The sequence below is a fragment of the Alligator mississippiensis genome, chromosome 8, assembly GCF_030867095.1.
Source record: "Alligator mississippiensis isolate rAllMis1 chromosome 8, rAllMis1, whole genome shotgun sequence".
Taxonomy (NCBI): Eukaryota; Metazoa; Chordata; order Crocodylia; family Alligatoridae; genus Alligator; species Alligator mississippiensis.
In genome coordinates, this window is record NC_081831.1 from 37519191 (window position 1) to 37535178 (window position 15988).

Genomic DNA, 15988 nt, shown 5'->3' on the forward strand with positions numbered 1-15988 from the left:
GCAACTCCCCATCCTGGTGACAGGTAGGTGCTAGCAGTTACGGTTTTAATACAACCTCGTTGCTCGAGTCGCCGCAGAAGGTCAGTAAGGGACTTTTTTAGGGGACCCTTGGTTGGGATTGGTCGATACCGCCAGGTAGAGATGTTACGAAGCGTTGGTCGATGCCAATCCTGTTCTGGGATAATAATGGGTAACACTTGTAGCACTTGTTCTTTAAGGTCAAGCCCCTTAATCCCCGGGATTCCTAGAATGTTGATGCCCCCTAACACGGCCTCTAGAGCGTATCGATGACCTTGGACTAAGAATTTGACTTTTGTTGTGACTGCAATAGCGTTAAGTCCTTGTACCTTAATCATTTTGGTGGTTTTCTGGTGGAGTATCGTTGAGGTAATTACATTAACTTGAGCTCCAGTATCGAGGAGGAAGAGCACTCGTTGTTTGTCATCTGGATCAGCAGGGTCATACACAGTAAGTTCGGCGTAAGGACGAGGGTCAGTGGGGTCAGGTTTGAGTTGGAGAAGGCCGTCGGCAGAGCTGACGGCCATTACTCGTTTTTTGGTTGGTCCCCGAATTTGAATCCCAGTGCGTCGGCTAGGCAACGTTGACTCTTTTCCCCCAAAATACGCAGTTGAGGTTTTGTGAGTCCGGAATGACTGAGAAGGAACCCGAACGTGTTCCTTTCCTCCAATGTTCTTTGAGGTGACCACCATAGCTCTCGCTGGTGGTTAAATTCTTGACGTCTCGGTCTCGGTGCTTCGACTGGGTATGCCGAAGATTGGTCTTTTACATCATTAGAAGTTTCTTCACTTTGTTTCATGAGCGCCTGTAGACGCGGGAGATGGCCCAAGAGATTTCCCACTGGCTGACCCGCCATCGGGTTCAGAAAAAGTAGGAGCGTAACAGCATTTGTCCCTCCATATATCTCTACACAGGCGTCTATAGCTTCCAGAGGCGTTGGAATTGCTCCGGGGTCTGATAGGTAGCGATGAGCCCATCTCTCTTTGCGTTGGGCTGCTGTTAGCCCCATCGGATTCACTCTTGGGCTCCATGAAAGATATGATACCCCAATTATGGCCAAGAGAAGTTGTTCCGCAGTGGCCTTCTGCGGGCGACCCTCATGCCAGGCGTGGAATTTGTGGGTTACCTGTCCCACTACAAGTGCCGGGAGTGGGATGGGCCAGTGTGTACTGTCCGTGACCACGTTCAGATCAGTAGCATGCCCTCCGCTCCACACCGCTTGTCGGGTCAGGGCACTTGCTTCTTCCTTGTCTAAGATGTCAAATCCGAATTCTACTATTAGTTGCCCCAGCCACATGGCCAAAGTCTCTTCCGGTTTTATTTTAAATTCCCTGCAAATTTCCTGTATTTCTGGTCGGGTGCGTGTGCGAGAGGTAACAGTGGTACGCGTGGTACCTTCTTCATCTGCAACACGCTTCATCACAGCTATCGGGTGAGCTGCGGCAGAGAGAGAGTTAAATTCATCAGGCGGGAGTGCTGGATGCATCCCTCCTACCATTGTCCCCTCCCCATGACAAGGAGGCGGGGCCGTTGGGAACGGTGTCACCTCAGGGGGCGGGGTTGCTAGGTGGATTTCCGCTGGTTCTTCCGAAGCTCCGCCCCTCTTTTCCAGGTTCCCCGGACGGCTCGTGTTTCTTTTGGCGCCATTTTCTATCAGCGGTATCATGCGGCTGGCACTATTGATAAGCGTTGTTCTGGAGTTCTCTGCTGTCCGCTCCAGCGAATCCTTGCCTGCCGTATGCAGTTGAACCTCCAAATTTGCATATTCCCTTAGTAGACCCACTACTGAACGGAACAACACATTCATCATTTTTCCCTTTTTCCACTTGGTTAAACCACATCTGGGCACGTGACGGCCCTTGGTCTCCAGGTCCTCCCGGAGCTGAACGGGGAGCTCATGACCCCGTGACCCAGGCACCAAATCCAGATAGTTGAACCAGTCCGTTGGGGTGGGTTCCCCTCCTTCCCTCAGGTATCGGGTGCATTGAGCAAACTCCTGAGCGGGGGTCAGCTTTTCTGCCTTCCACGCCTTCACCCTGGGTAGGGATGTGGCCGATGTTTCCTCCGGGGGTCGATAGTAGACCTGGTCGCTCCCCATTATACACCCGAACTCCACAAGGGATAGCTTTGTTCCCCACTCTTTTATGACCGCTTCTTCTTTTTTTACGGAGAAGTAGCCATCAATATTCCGTTCATCCCCTTCTACCGCCTGGTGGTAGGCAATATGCGCCCATAGATCGTTTGCATTTTCCACACGGCGGATCCCAGTGCGCCAAGGGCAGCAGCCAATTTGGTTCGTCTCCATCACCGTGCCCTTAAATCCCATCCTCATCGCCATGTCTCAGACGGCCAGAGCCGACTTGAGGTGATCTACAAATTGCTCGGTCTTTGGGCGGGCTGGTGAATGGAGAGGCAGACAAAACGTATTGGTTGCAAAAAGGCTTTACTTACGCTGCTAGTAGCCGCAACGCAGGTGGTCCAATCGCTTAAATAATTACACGAGTTGCTCCAGCTGGCAAAAACCCGGGCCAGCGAATCCGTACATGAACCAGGCCGGCAGGAAAAGGGGTTACGTCGAGGGATAGCGTTCGGCGATGGGGAGAAAAATCAATAGTTGATCAGGCTATCGATTTGCTCTGCCACAAGTCAGGAATTCTTTTAAGTCACTCTGCAGCGTGCTCAAAGTTCTCCGACTTGGGCGGAAGTCGCACAGAATTTTATACGGCTAACAAGCCAATCGCTAGCCGCCACATAGGAATAATTTAGAATCGGCCAATGATGGGACACAAATTTGCATACGAATGGCGGGAACTCTCTTGCACCGGAGTTTTCTGTTGCAACAGAAAACTTTTGCTGTGCACAGAGACTCTCATGTGGCGGGAAAAATTCCATCGTGCCGAGGCACTCAAAATCATTGGGTTATGACACAGGCATATTGTTAAGTGTGTTTGGGAGTTGGATTCTGGTCAGCTAGGTGTAATCCTCTTCCAGATGGACAAAATCTGTCTGCTAGCAGAAGGGAATCTCAGAGCCAAGAAGATGAAGGGTAAACTAATTGTACTACTGGGCAAGATTGGCTACATGTGTATGCACACACCCTTTGTCTTTCTACCTAATCACAGGGTTTTCTTTAGTTCCTATTCCTGAGAAAAGGAGGGAGGAGCCTTTTAGGTCGCTATGTGTTAATCCAGAGTTAGTGACAAATCTAGCAGGACCTTGAGGATTTGTACTGCTGCCCAGCACGGAAGGCAGATGGTTGCCTGGAATTTTGACTGGTTTTTTTTCAGAATTTTCTCCCTTGCTACCACCATCATAGCTGTTGCCTAGGTTTGGTTTGTCAGTTGTTCTCATTGTGGTACTGCTAACCTGTTCAAGGTTCTGCGTAACAGCCCTGTAAGGGCAAGTGTTGCAGCGCTAAAAAACTAAATGTCCAGCTGACAGTGTATGTATGTCCAGGCTCTCTCTCCACTTCTCCAAAGGGTTCTATGTTAATATTGAAGGATTTTCCAAGGGAATGGGTCCTCACTGAGGACCATGACTTCAGTTAATGAGCTTTTTGCTTCCAGTATTCTGGTAGCTCTATTCACAATTGGATCTATGGTCAGATTGAAAAGCCCTTCAGACAACAGGATTGACCTAAGATTACCTACTCCTGTTGAGGGATTGGAAATGCTAAGAAGACTTTTAGCTCCACACATGTATATTTGGAATGATGTATGGAGCGTTATGATAGAGAATTTGAGACAGTATCCCAGCAAGACTGGAAAATACCACCCTGGGTCAGATGGCCACATTGGCCTTCACCTAGGCATCGCTAACTGGGCAGTAACCTAATTCTACTGCACAGTAGCATGCAGAGTAAAAGCCGTGCTAATACCCTACTGCAGAGCAGTATTAGGCTACTGTGCAGTTAGCATCACTAAAAAGCCGTGCATTACTTCACATTGATTTAGTACTTGATTATACAAGTACTAAACTTAATGCGCAGTTACTACAGCACATTAATGAATGTGTAGACCCGCCTGCTGTGACTTCAGTAAGGCTGGAGTTAGGCAGCCATGTAGGGAACATTTTCCTTAAAGAGGAAAGTCACACTCCATAGGAGCCTCTCTTGCTGGCACTGGGACAGCTGTCTGAATCACTGGTTCTATGTATACTGTCTGAGGAATATCTTTATGGGCCTGTTTTGCTTCAAGTGACACCCATGAATTTGGGTGTTTGTTTAGACCTTTCCAGACAATAATGTGAGTGTTTCTTTGGCTGTGGCCTTTTTGTTGAAGAAACTGCAGTTCCTTGAATTGGCTGAAAGCATGGTTTCTGCTCTTAACAGTCAGATGGTAACTGCTGATGTACATCACATGTAGAATTCAGTGTGCTGGGCTCCCTCCCGATCAAGGCAACTGCTCTTCTGCTTCTAAAGCATTTGTTGCAACCATCAGGAAAAAAATCACATTGACCCCAGCCCCTGGGCAAGCTGACAAACTGTATCAGCTTCTTCTTGAGGGGATCTTCCTGTTTACCTACTCACCTTGCTCCTAATTCATTGGCTGTTGTGATAGGAAGGTCAAATCCACACAACCCCTTTGAACAGAGAAGCAAAATGTTAAATGCCATGTGGATAGAAAAGTTTTCTCTTCTGCCATGTCAGGCAATAGTGTCCAGCTACAAATTAGTGATATCTAGGTGCAGAGTGCCTAGGGTTGGTCTGTTTTCGAGGCCTCACTGGAAAACTAGAGAAATTTGTACAGAATTTCAACCTAATACTGTACTTTGGTAATTAAAGGACACTTTAAGGAGAATGTTACCTTATGTCACTTTTCTATTAGATAGTCTTCATTGGGCCCATGGCATCTACTGGAAGAAAAAGCTACTGGCTCTTACAGGTGAGCTATCTTAACAGCTTCCCACAAAGATAAAGTGGTTCTTTTCCCATACCAAAAATCCCACCCATGGTGATAATAGAATTCCGTATTAACCAGTCTGTTAACATGCCAGTATTTTCTTCCTAGACCTCAGACCCAGCCAAGGGAGTTGAAATTATGGTTCTTAAATGCCAAGAGAGCATTAGCTTTCTATTTGAATAGGTCTAAGCAATTCAGGAAATACATAAATCTGTTAGTCTCTTATGAGGGAAAGAATAAAAAGCGGGTGATTACATCACATGCTTCTGTAAGTGGGTTAGGTTTTGTATGGAGAAATGTTACAAACAAGCCTCTTTTCCCCTCCCCAGAGGGCTTAGATCATGCTTCAGGAGTGCAAAGCCAGATTCAAGGGACCTGCTTTAGATCCATGTTAAATTCCTAGATTATAACACTGGAAGAGACCATAGTGATCATTTGGTTTGACATCCTGCATAACACCGGGCATGAGACTGTCCCGTTTAAACTAGAGCAGACATCCTAGAGAAATAACGAGTCTTGATTTAAAGTTTGCAGTGACTTAGACTCTACCCTGCAGCCCTTGTTAAGCAACTTCAATGATTACTTTTCAGTGTTAAAGAGCTGTGCCTTATTTCTAATCTGAATTGATCTGTCTTCAACTTCTAACCATTGGATCTTGTTACATCTTTGTTTGCCAGATTGAAAAGCCTTTTTATGATCCATTTTCTGTTCCCTGTGTAGATATTTGTCAACTATGATCAAGTCATGCCTTAACTTTCTTTTTGATAAACTAAACGGATTGAGCTCCCGAAGTCTGTCATTGTAAGGCCTGTTTTCCTGTCCTTTCATTCTCATGGCTCTTCACTGAATCCTTTCCTATGTATTTACATCCTTCTTAAATTGTGAACTCCAGAACTGAAGTCCGTATTGCAGTAGCAGTTGCACCACTGTCAAATTATTCTTAGGATTCCCTGTTTATGCAGCCATGGATCACATTAGCCTTTTTGGTTCCAGCATTGCACTGGGAACTTTTATCCCCAAGGTCCCTAGGCTCTGTTTAGGGCCACTGCTTCCCAGGATACTATCCCCAGGCCATGTAAGTTTGGCCTGCTTGCTTTGTTTCTCAATGTGACTTTAACATATTAAAATACTTATTAGCTGCTTGTGTCCGTCATACCAAGGTATCCAGGTTATTCTATACCTGTGACTTTGCAACTTGTTCTGTTCATTCTTTACCACTCCGCCCAAAGTTTAGGTCATCTTTAAACTATTAGTGACAGCTTTATCGTCTCCCAGACCACTGGCAAAAGTGTTTAAATAGTGAGGAGACAAGAACCAACTTCTTGGTATACTTGCACCATAGCAGCAGCATGTCCTGGCACAGATGCCTCTGAGTATCCTTACCCAGCCACTCATACACACTCTAAGCCCAGGCTGCTCCAAATGTCCTTCTACAGTTGCTTTCAAGACCTTGGTCCCCAACAGTTACAAGCAGCCTCTGGGGATGATCTCGGAGCAGCCTCATGAACCTATTTCCAGTGTAGCATACATGAGTGGGAGTGGGTGGGCAGAGAGTGCTTGGGGTCATCCATGCGGGTAAATGCTGTTAGCATGGTGTGGCTATATTGTTAACAATCTGCAGGGCTGCTAGTTGGACTTCAGTTCACACATCTGTGAAAGTCTGTTCCCCAGTTCTGGGATCCAGATAGTTTGCTCAGTTTGGTGAGGCAGTATGACAGGTGCCATTTAACTAGAATTCAGCTATCTCAGGGGGGCTGAGGTGGCATGGGTGCCGAGTACATGGTTGACAGTCTAGACGTCACAAGTTTGAGGCCATATGGAAACTCTTGTGGCACAGCCTGTCAGATTCTAATGAATCAGTGAATTCTGCTGAATACCTTGTCACAAGGACAAGAAAAAGGAAGGAAAGGAACTGTCTCAGGAGCAGAAACATGCAGAGGCCACTTGAAGAAGAAATGCAGATAAGTTGTGTGCCACCAGAGTCCTTTGTGATAGACTCAACAGCTCCATGCTCCATACCCACCTTCTCCTTCTTCCTTAGAGATCTGTGTTCCATGTTGGGCTTAGGAAAACAGCCAAAGTAAAGCACCTGCTTTTGTAGCCCTGCCTTCAGAACATTTGGGAACAGAGAGGGACGGGGGGCTCCAAGGAATGCTGCTACCAGAAGGTTGCACCAGACTAAAGTGTGCTGCTTCAGGTATTCCCTGGGCCTGTGAATGTGCAGAGTCCATCGCCAGGACTAGCGTGGCTAGATAACCTTCTCGCATTGGAAGTTCATATTGCTGGAGAATCAGTTACTTTCTTCCAGGTGCCAGAGCGCCCTGAAAAGCTGCATGTACGGGATCTAATATCAGGTGTGTTTTATGACTAGAAGAGAGACTTCAGCACTGGAAGCCTCATAGCCAGCAGAAAAGGAAATGGAATTTCCAGCTGCAAAGCAGTGGGAGCAGAAGGCTCAGAGATGAATCCTTGACATTTGTGTCCTCGTTTGCATCATCTCCAAGGAGCCAGCACTAGATTTGTTAAGGCCAGCCCTTGCCCTGACTGTCAGCTGGAACAAGTACATTTCAATCCCCAGACAGCTGTCCTCTAGTGCTTGCTCACAGAAGGGGCAAACTCATTGCCTTGATGAGGTTGCACTTTGTGTCAGAGCCGCAGCGAAGAGATTGAGGTGAATGACAAAGTGCAGCAATGCATATAAATTCCTGCGGTGCCTCAGCATTTGGAACAGATCCATTCAGGGCTTTTCCTGGTTTAGCAGTGGGAGTCTGATTAATAGCCTGGCTAAACTGTGGACCCAGCCTGTTCCCTTGAGTTCTGTAGACCAAAATGTACATGCTCCCTCACAGGTGCTAACCCAAAGCTAGCCAAAAACAGTGCTCTCACAAATTTTCCTTCTTCTTTGCAGCTCTTTTAAAATTAATACAACCTGGGTTTTTGTCCAGTGCACTCTTGTCTTTAGAACTGTGATACTAAAAGCTGGTTCAGAATGGCTGCAAGCTGGGCTGGTAACTTGCCAGGAACCCAAGAGCCTTTTGAGTGGCTTGAAACAGAGCACTTTGCCCCTTTATTCACCTTACTTATTGAAATGCAACCTGGAAAGACTACAGGTCCCATCATGCAGCGCTCCACCACAACCCAGACTCAAGATGGAGCATTTTCTGCTAAGAGGCTGTAGTTTCCATGGGTCCAAGATTAGAATTAAAGATGAGGAGAAGACCACATGCTAGAACTCTATGGCCTGTGACCCGTGAGCCAGACTTCAGCCACCCCTGGGTTAAGTACCTTTGATTAGAAGAGTGGCATAATAAAGCTTAAGGAGCAAATTGTTTCCAGCACGCCATGGATTGATAACATTTACACACTCTCCTTACCGCAGGTCTAGTCAAGTCATGCATCTTAGGCCTCCTTTCTTTGAATTAAGTTAAAATGTCAAGGCAATTGAAACCAGTGGCTCAGCAGGCCACTCTGTAATGGAGGCACGTGCTTTCCAGTTCTATCAGCCAAACCAAAGTGTTTAGAGGCTGTCTGGTGGAAACAAATCAAATGAATGCACCAGTGCTTATATGTGCCCAAATAACTTAATTGAGTCCTTGGAAAATAGAAAACAAAATAGATTCTCCACGATGCCAAAAACACATCAGCATGCAGAACAAAGGCCTGGACTGAGAAGCCCTCAAACACTGGGGAATGTGAGGCCATGCACAGATCAAAGCTTCCTGTTCTGCAGCCCTGTTTGTTTTCTTTTCACTCTTTTTCTTCCAGTTTTGATTTAATTATGTAATGAATATAAATCAATTGGCAAACAAGGCAGCAAGATAAAGGGAGCTCTGCAGAGCCAAGATGCCTATCTCCCTGCAAAGGGCCAGGGACCCAAGTACTCACTCAAGGGTTATGAGACACTTGCAGTTCTTTGGGGCCTCCAGTGGGCATGCACAGATCTGATCAGCACCCATCCAGACTTACCCAGGAAACAAGAGCACCCGTGGAGGGTGCCCATCAGGCTGCTGTAACTTGCACCCATTCCATGCCAGGTTCTGTCACCATCTAGTGGTGGCTGAGCCAGTGTCAGCCATGAGTACCAGAGCTGAATCTCTTGGCTCAGGTGACAAAGGTTCCTGGTTCAGAAATTTGCAGATAGTACCAGGTCCTGCTGGAAACTTTTGGGGTCCATTTTAGAAGTACTCTCCCCAACTCCATCCCAGCAGCTGAAAGCAGTCAGCACTTAGATGTGGGAAGAGGCAAAGCAAGGAGGCCTGTCCCTCTCTTCAAGGAGCTAGGAAATCTGATCAGATAAAATGACACAGTTGCACTGTGATGCACCAGTAACACATGACAACTTTGCAAGCAGATGCAGCATTCCAGCAGGAAGAGCAGACTCTGATTCTCTCAGCCAAAAACTTCACTAGCTTGGTTTGGGGCTGATGCAGTTCAGCAGTGCCCTTCACTCTATTACAGTTCTGCAGCACAGGCAAGTCTGGTCTTAATTTTAGGTTTTGCTTCCCTAACTGCTTGGTTCTGGCAGCTGCTGGCCTTTCCAAACCAAACCTGCGCTAGAAGTAATGCCCCCTAACTACTGTGCAAAGTAATAAATACAGACAGTGGTGCATCCATTCCTAGGGTGTGCAGTAAAAGCCTTTATGACCTGCCTGGGATGTAAAGCGGTAAGTCTAAAGGGAAATTGGTAGTGTTGAGATGGGGCTAGGGGGATAAGAAAGTGGGGGGGGGGAGACACAGGAAGGGGAGTGCAAGCCCAGCCCTGCGAGCTATCTTGGTCATGTTTACATTGGTATGTGTTTGAAGGTAACTGAGTCAGACCTGCTAGATGGCCTTGCCCAGGGTCCTGGGAACCCTACCCGCTTTTTCCTGTTTCAGACCTGAAGTCTAAAAGAGAAGCCCCACTCCTCAGGTGGTGTGAATTGATGTAGCACTGGATTCTCCCTGGCATCAAACTCACAGCTCCACCAGTCCCTGGCAGGAGGTTATATTTACAAAAGGTCCAGAATAATTATTTTTGTCTAGTTTCCAATGTCCTGTGACTTCAGAGTGGAAGGCAGCTCAGTGGTCAGACCACGCACCTGGGACTCAAAAGGGGGCTGCTATTGATGCGGTGCCTGCATATGTTTTGAAAAGATCCTTTTTTCAGTGCCTGTGCCTCAGTTCTCTTATCTGTCTAGTCGAGACAGTACTGCTCAGCCTCCTGAGGATGTTGAGAGGGTAACTATGGATGGTGCATCTACCACAAAAGCCATTGTTCAATTTGGGCTCCTTGCAGCCAGTCCCAGTGGATTACATGCTGAATGAATAATGGAATCTGAACACCTTCCCACTCACCAGGAAGTTTTCTGGATTCATGGCCCAGGCATGGTGGTTGGGAGGGGGGAAAGCTTGCACTGTATGTGTTCTTCTACCAATAAATAGTGCTGAGCCAGTAATGGAGTTGTTTATCAGTCCCTATGTGGAAGTGTCTTCTTGGCTATCACAACTTAATGTTTGTACCTTATCTCCCAGCCTAGAGCCTGATCTTCGCTCAGTGAAGTCTATTAAGTGGTAAAACCTCCCTGTATCTTAGTGAGAATGGGAGCTGGCCCCTAATCCTCAGTAGAAATACCTTGACCGACAATGGTCAGAGTGCAGAGGAGAGAAGATACGAGCAATTATCTCCTTCCTTCAATGTTCTTACATGGCACTCACTACCATGCGGTGTCTTTACACATTCTCCAGGGGGAGAGACAGGAGGTGCTTTAATTAGAGTGGCCAGTGATAGCCAGCACTCTACCCTGCAGCTCCTGAGTTTCTTTTCAAGATCTGATATTCAAGCACCTGAGCCTGCCAGGAGTTAGGTGGCTTAAACTTCCAGCATGTAATTGATATGCCTACTTACACTCCCTGGTCTCCGAGTCTTTTTTTTTTTACCTTAATTTAAAGTTAATAAAATTCTTGGTGAAGATTGATCAGGGGACACAGTGTGGAGCTCCTGGGGATCCAGCCTAATACTGGTTGTTATGTGGCTGGATCTTAAATTCCATACTCAAGCACAATATATATCAACCTCCGTGAGAAATTCTCAGTAAGGACAGGATGAGTCTCCTCAGCTCTCTGCAGCACCTCTCACCCCATTTCCTCCAAAAGTGAAGAAAGGGTTCCCTTTCAACCTAGACTGATCACATCCAAACTAGTGATTAGTCTCCAGTATAAACTCTTCAGGGAAGTGATATTCTCCCTTAGCAACCCCTCAAACCTGTGCTTGAATGAGGGACATGGAGCACTGCAAAAAAAACCCTCAATAAGAACAAGATGTTGTCTGGCTGGCTTGCCAGGAATATGAGCCAATTTTAGGGCTGGTGTTTCTATATCATTTACCAATTTCTCAACTTCACCACTGGGCAGGGGAGGGGAGATCTCCTAACCAGAGCTCGCCTGTACCAGCTCTTCAGCACTGCTGGATTTCACGTAATGGCTTTTCCAACATGCTCTTGAAAAATCCTTCCTTCCTGAGTGGTGGAGGCAGTGACAGGGAGGCACAGCTCCCACTTTGTCTCATACAGGAGAGTTGAAAATGAAGCAAAAGCCTCTCCATTCAGGATAAGAAAAATCCTCTGTTGGCCTCCCAGTGAGGTGAAAGCCCCTCTGCATACAAGACTTGTTTTCTGTCTCCCTTTGTTTACAGGGAATCTGAAGCACGTGGTGTAGCTGCAAAGGCGAGCTCATGTTTCCAAAACAGCAGAGCGTTTCCTGTGCCCAAGACCACCTGTTTACGTGAGCAGTTTGTGGAATTTGTGGCTTCAGGGGAAATTTGGAAGAAATTACTTTTTTTGGGGGCGGGGGGAGTTCCTGAGGGGCAGTGACTGTCCTGTGGCAGCGACCACTCATCAGCTCCAGCACTGGGCAGAGACCTCCTGCCTTCTAACCCTCTTGTTCCAATGGGTTTCTGCTGATCTTTTTACTAAACTACTTCTACCCTTTCAAACATTTGTAATGGTTTCTCTAAAGGGAGTTGGGCCTGGTGCCACCCTTAGCTACAGGTCTTCCCAGCCCAGCTCTCTTTTGCCACCACCCGCCCCCAGCCCTGCCCCGCAATGAGACCACAGACACAGATGCTGCTCACATACCATGAAGCTTTCAGAGGGAATGAGCAGCAGGGGCACCGGGCCCAGGGAAGTGGCTGGAGCTGTCTGGACAGGGAGCTGCAGACCCTGTGTTTTTAAATGTCTGTGTGTTTTTTAAAAAATAAAATATTTGAAATATTTCTGCTTCAGCCTATGTCTTCTCAGCCCCCTGGGCCACCAGTATTTGTCATCTAATTGTTTTCTGCTACTCCCCAAATCTCTCTAGCCATCTGGTCCACTGTTCTTTGTAAAGTGCCTGTCACAGCAAAGGTCCCAGCACATGGCCTCCGTGCTCTGGTAACAGATATAAATAACAGGCCTTAGCTAGGAGAGCTGAGGGGCTCCAAGCCCTTAGCTCTAGTAATCCTGCTCTGCATGGGCCAGGTATCTGCCTGCTCTTCTCTCCGGAGAAGGTGGATAGCTCCATTCTCTCATGGACAGATTAGCTTTCTGGAGTCCATAGTTTTTATTCATACCTGTGAGGGGAGGTGGGATAGAAGAAGGGGCTGAAAACCAGTTAATCCCCTGACTCCTGGAGTTTGGTCTCAGTTCAGTGCTATGGACAGGTTAGGGGATTACAGCCATAGCATGTACATTAAGATAGGAGAACAGACAAGCACAGACTGAGCAGCCTCCTCACAGCCTGAGGCACAGGCCCCCTTCCTTGTGATTGCAATGTGGGTTCTTCACTATAGCGCAGCAGTTCTCAACCTTTTTAGATTCAAGACTCCCCTCAATAGACTCGTAGCACCACCTCAGGAAATGCCAGTTTTTAGCTTTTGTTCATTTTTTGACTACAGAAAAATAATGGAGCAGTTCTTCTGTTGCAAAGAACTCAAAAAAACTACCGCAGGGCAGGATGATATATCGTTGTGGATTCCTGTTTGAAATCTCTGGGTTTGTCTTCTGAATTGTGTTTTCATCCCTAATGGTGCAAACATTGCATGGCACTCTACAACACCCTTGAAAGAATTTCAAGGCACCCCAGAGTGCTGCAATACCCTGTTTGAGAGTCACCGCTGTAGAGCCTCCTCAGCCTCTGCATAGCTCAGGCCCTGCCTGCAGCAGATACAAGCTCAGATTCCTGCAATTAATGTGTGATGGTCTCAGTGCAGGTCTGACAGTGCAGGTCTCTGGCTCCTTGGTCTCTACTCACAGTTTGACTTTTACCCACCATAGTGTCACCAGTGACTTCATTGCCCACTTGCACTCATACTATGTCCAAGGAATCAGATAAATGCTGAGCCACAAGCAAGCCCCAGGAGGTGGTTTTCTTTTGTTGCTGATAGCTGAGAAACAGCCTCTGATATGATGGGCAGTTACTGTATCGGCACAAGCAGCCAGAGCAGTCGAGCCAGCTGCTAAACATTCCTGCAGGCAGCCTCTCTACAAATGGGGCTTTGTTTCTCCACACAACTCTGCCAACCTCTTCATGGCTCAGATGTTCCTACGCAGGATCATCGTACCGTGCTGAATGCAAAAATCAAACCAGCGTCCCAGCCCTGGACTCCCCCGGAAGTCATATCATCATAGAAAGCAGTGCTGGAAGGGACCTCAGGAGGTCACTTAGTCCAGCTGCCTGCTCAAGGCTGGATTGTCTGTCTAACCATCCCAGACAAGTGATTGTCAAAACCAGGGGTGCTCAATCCCTGGCCCCATGAGCTCGTTCTAGCCCCTGGAGCCCTGTCATCCAGCTCACAGGGCACCCACAGGTCCAGAAATTTGGTGGTAGAAAAGTGGAGGCAATTAATGCTGCCATTGCTTTCCCACCACCAAGTTTCCAAGCTCCATGCAGCTGGATTGAGCCCGGGCAGGGCCAGTACATCAAGATGACCCTAATTTGCCATAGGTAATGCATGGGGATGATGGCACTGTCAGTGTCCAGACAGTGACTCAGGCACAGCAAAAAACTTGCTAGCAAAATGCACCATGAAATGGGTAGAAATGGCTACTCAGCCCATATGCCCCTGGTTTCAACCCTGTGTATTTGGAGTCCCTAGAGAAGAAGACTTGGCCCTGCATGTTCCATGCTTTAGGGTCATGGGAGGGTAGCAGCATTGTTTGGGGTTTGCAGCCTAGGAGCATGTGTATTGCTGGCGGAGCTTTTGCTTGCAAAATGTTCCCAGGAGTTGCTCCTTAGGAAGCCATGGCTGGCAGGACCATAGGGCCTGTTGGCTAAGAGAAGAAGCTGGACCCCACAATGGATGTGGGTGAAGGGATGGCACTTTGAGGAAAGTGATGAAGAACAGGACAGGGAGGGTCCTCAAATCTGGCCCATCTATGAATAAGCAATCCCACTTCGCCTTTTGCCCAAAGTGTCCATGTGGAAGGCGATGACCCCCAAGTTTCTTTCGGCCATGGTGCTAGTGAGTGTAGCACTGCCAAGCCGATAAGTGCAATGTGGATTTTTATTCCTGAGGTGAAGCACCTTGCATTTCTCCATATTGAATGCCATCAGGTTTTTATCCACCCGCCTTGCAAGCCTATCGAGGTTGGCCTGGATCACTAGCCTATCCTCAAGTGTGGACACTCTTCCCCAAAGTTTGGTGTCATCAGCGAACTTGGCCAGTCCGCTTCTGACACCAGTGTCCATATCATTTATGAAGACATTAAAGAGTGCAGGCCTGAGAACAGTCTTGGGGGACACCAGTGGTCACTGAGTGCCTCGTTGATTCAGTTTCGTCAGCTACCACTCTCTGGGTCTGACCTTGGAGCCAGTTCCCCAGCCATTGGACTGTGGAGTAGTTGAGGCTGCAGTTGCCCAATTTTTAAGTCCAAATATATGACATCAACCTCTTCCCTTTTGTCTGGGTGATACATCACCTGGTCATAGAAGGAAATGGGATTGGTCAGGCAAGACCTACCTGCAACAAACCCGTGCTGGGTGTCCCTCAGAATGTTACCTTCTGTTAGCCTGTCAAGAATGGTTTCTTTGATAATTTTTTCCAAAATCTTCCCAGGGATTGAGGTCAAACTAATTGGCCTGCAGTTTCCTGGGTCTTCTTTCCTCCCTTTCTTGAAGATGGGCACCACATTGGCCCTCTTCCAATATTTAGGTATTTCGCCTGAGCACCATGGGATCTCAAATATCCTCACCAGGGGCTGCACTATGATGTCTGCCAGTTCCTTTAGCACTCTTGGGTGCAACCTATCTGGACCAGCTGATTTATGGGGGTCCAGCCTCTCAAGGTATTCCCTCACAAGATCCAGGTCAATGGTGGGCATATATTCATCCTCACCCTGGTCATCCTGCATCATGTTAGGCAGGGTGGTCCCTTTGGGCTGGTGAAAAACCTATGAAAAGTAATCATTAAACAGATTGGCTTTTTCCTGGGTGCTGGTAGTCAGCTGCCCCAGATGATTTAGCAGGGGTCCAATGTTGCTCTTGTTTTTCTTTCGACTCCCCACATGTCTGAAGAAGGACTTTTTATTGTCCTTGTTTCGTGTAGCCAGATGAAGTTCAGTTGCAGCCTTGGCTTTTCTAGTTTGCTCCCTGCAGGTGTGGACCAGTACAGTATACTCCTCTTTAGCGGTGTTACCTGTCTTCCATCCTTTATACGCTTCTCTTTTTAGACGTAGGAAATCCATGAGTTCCCTGTGGAGCCAAGGGGGTTGTTGAGCCCTTTTACCACCTTCCCTATGGGTTGGGATGTACTCCCCTTGTGCTTCTTAAGGAGCAACCACTCATCCTGAACTCCCCTCCCTGTGAAATCATGGCCTTTCAGGGCCTCAAAAACAAGGTTCCTGAGCTTACAAAAGTCAGCTTTCCTAAAGTCAAGTACTGCATTGCTGGCTGACTTACCAGCTTTGTGATGAATGGTGAAGGTGATCAACTCGTGATCACTGTCACCCAGCTTCCCTTTGATTCTTAGGTCACTGATTAGATCATCCTCTTTGGCCAGTACCAGGTCCAGCAGTGTCTTGCCTCTTGTAGGCCCATAAACTTATTGAGACAGGTAG

General features: G+C 47.4%; 1 protein-coding gene across 10 annotated transcripts in view; it reads left to right on the top strand.

Annotated features, from left to right (window-relative positions):
- LOC102573806 (histone deacetylase 8) overlaps positions 1 to 12166 on the top strand; it is a 181841-nt gene extending 169675 nt beyond the window's left edge. For 6 of the 10 annotated variants that reach the window (XM_059732660.1, XM_059732658.1, XM_059732653.1 and 3 more), the window contains 2 exons: positions 4845 to 4901; positions 11590 to 12166. In XM_059732660.1, the coding sequence (XP_059588643.1) occupies positions 4845 to 4901; positions 11590 to 11612 (80 nt within the window). In that variant the 3' untranslated portion in view covers positions 11613 to 12166. The remainder of the gene's footprint in view (positions 1 to 4844; positions 4902 to 11589) is intronic. The other 4 variants (XM_059732659.1, XM_059732655.1, XM_059732654.1 and 1 more) reach the window with 1 other exon arrangement.
- Positions 12167 to 15988: the final 3822 nt, after the last annotated feature.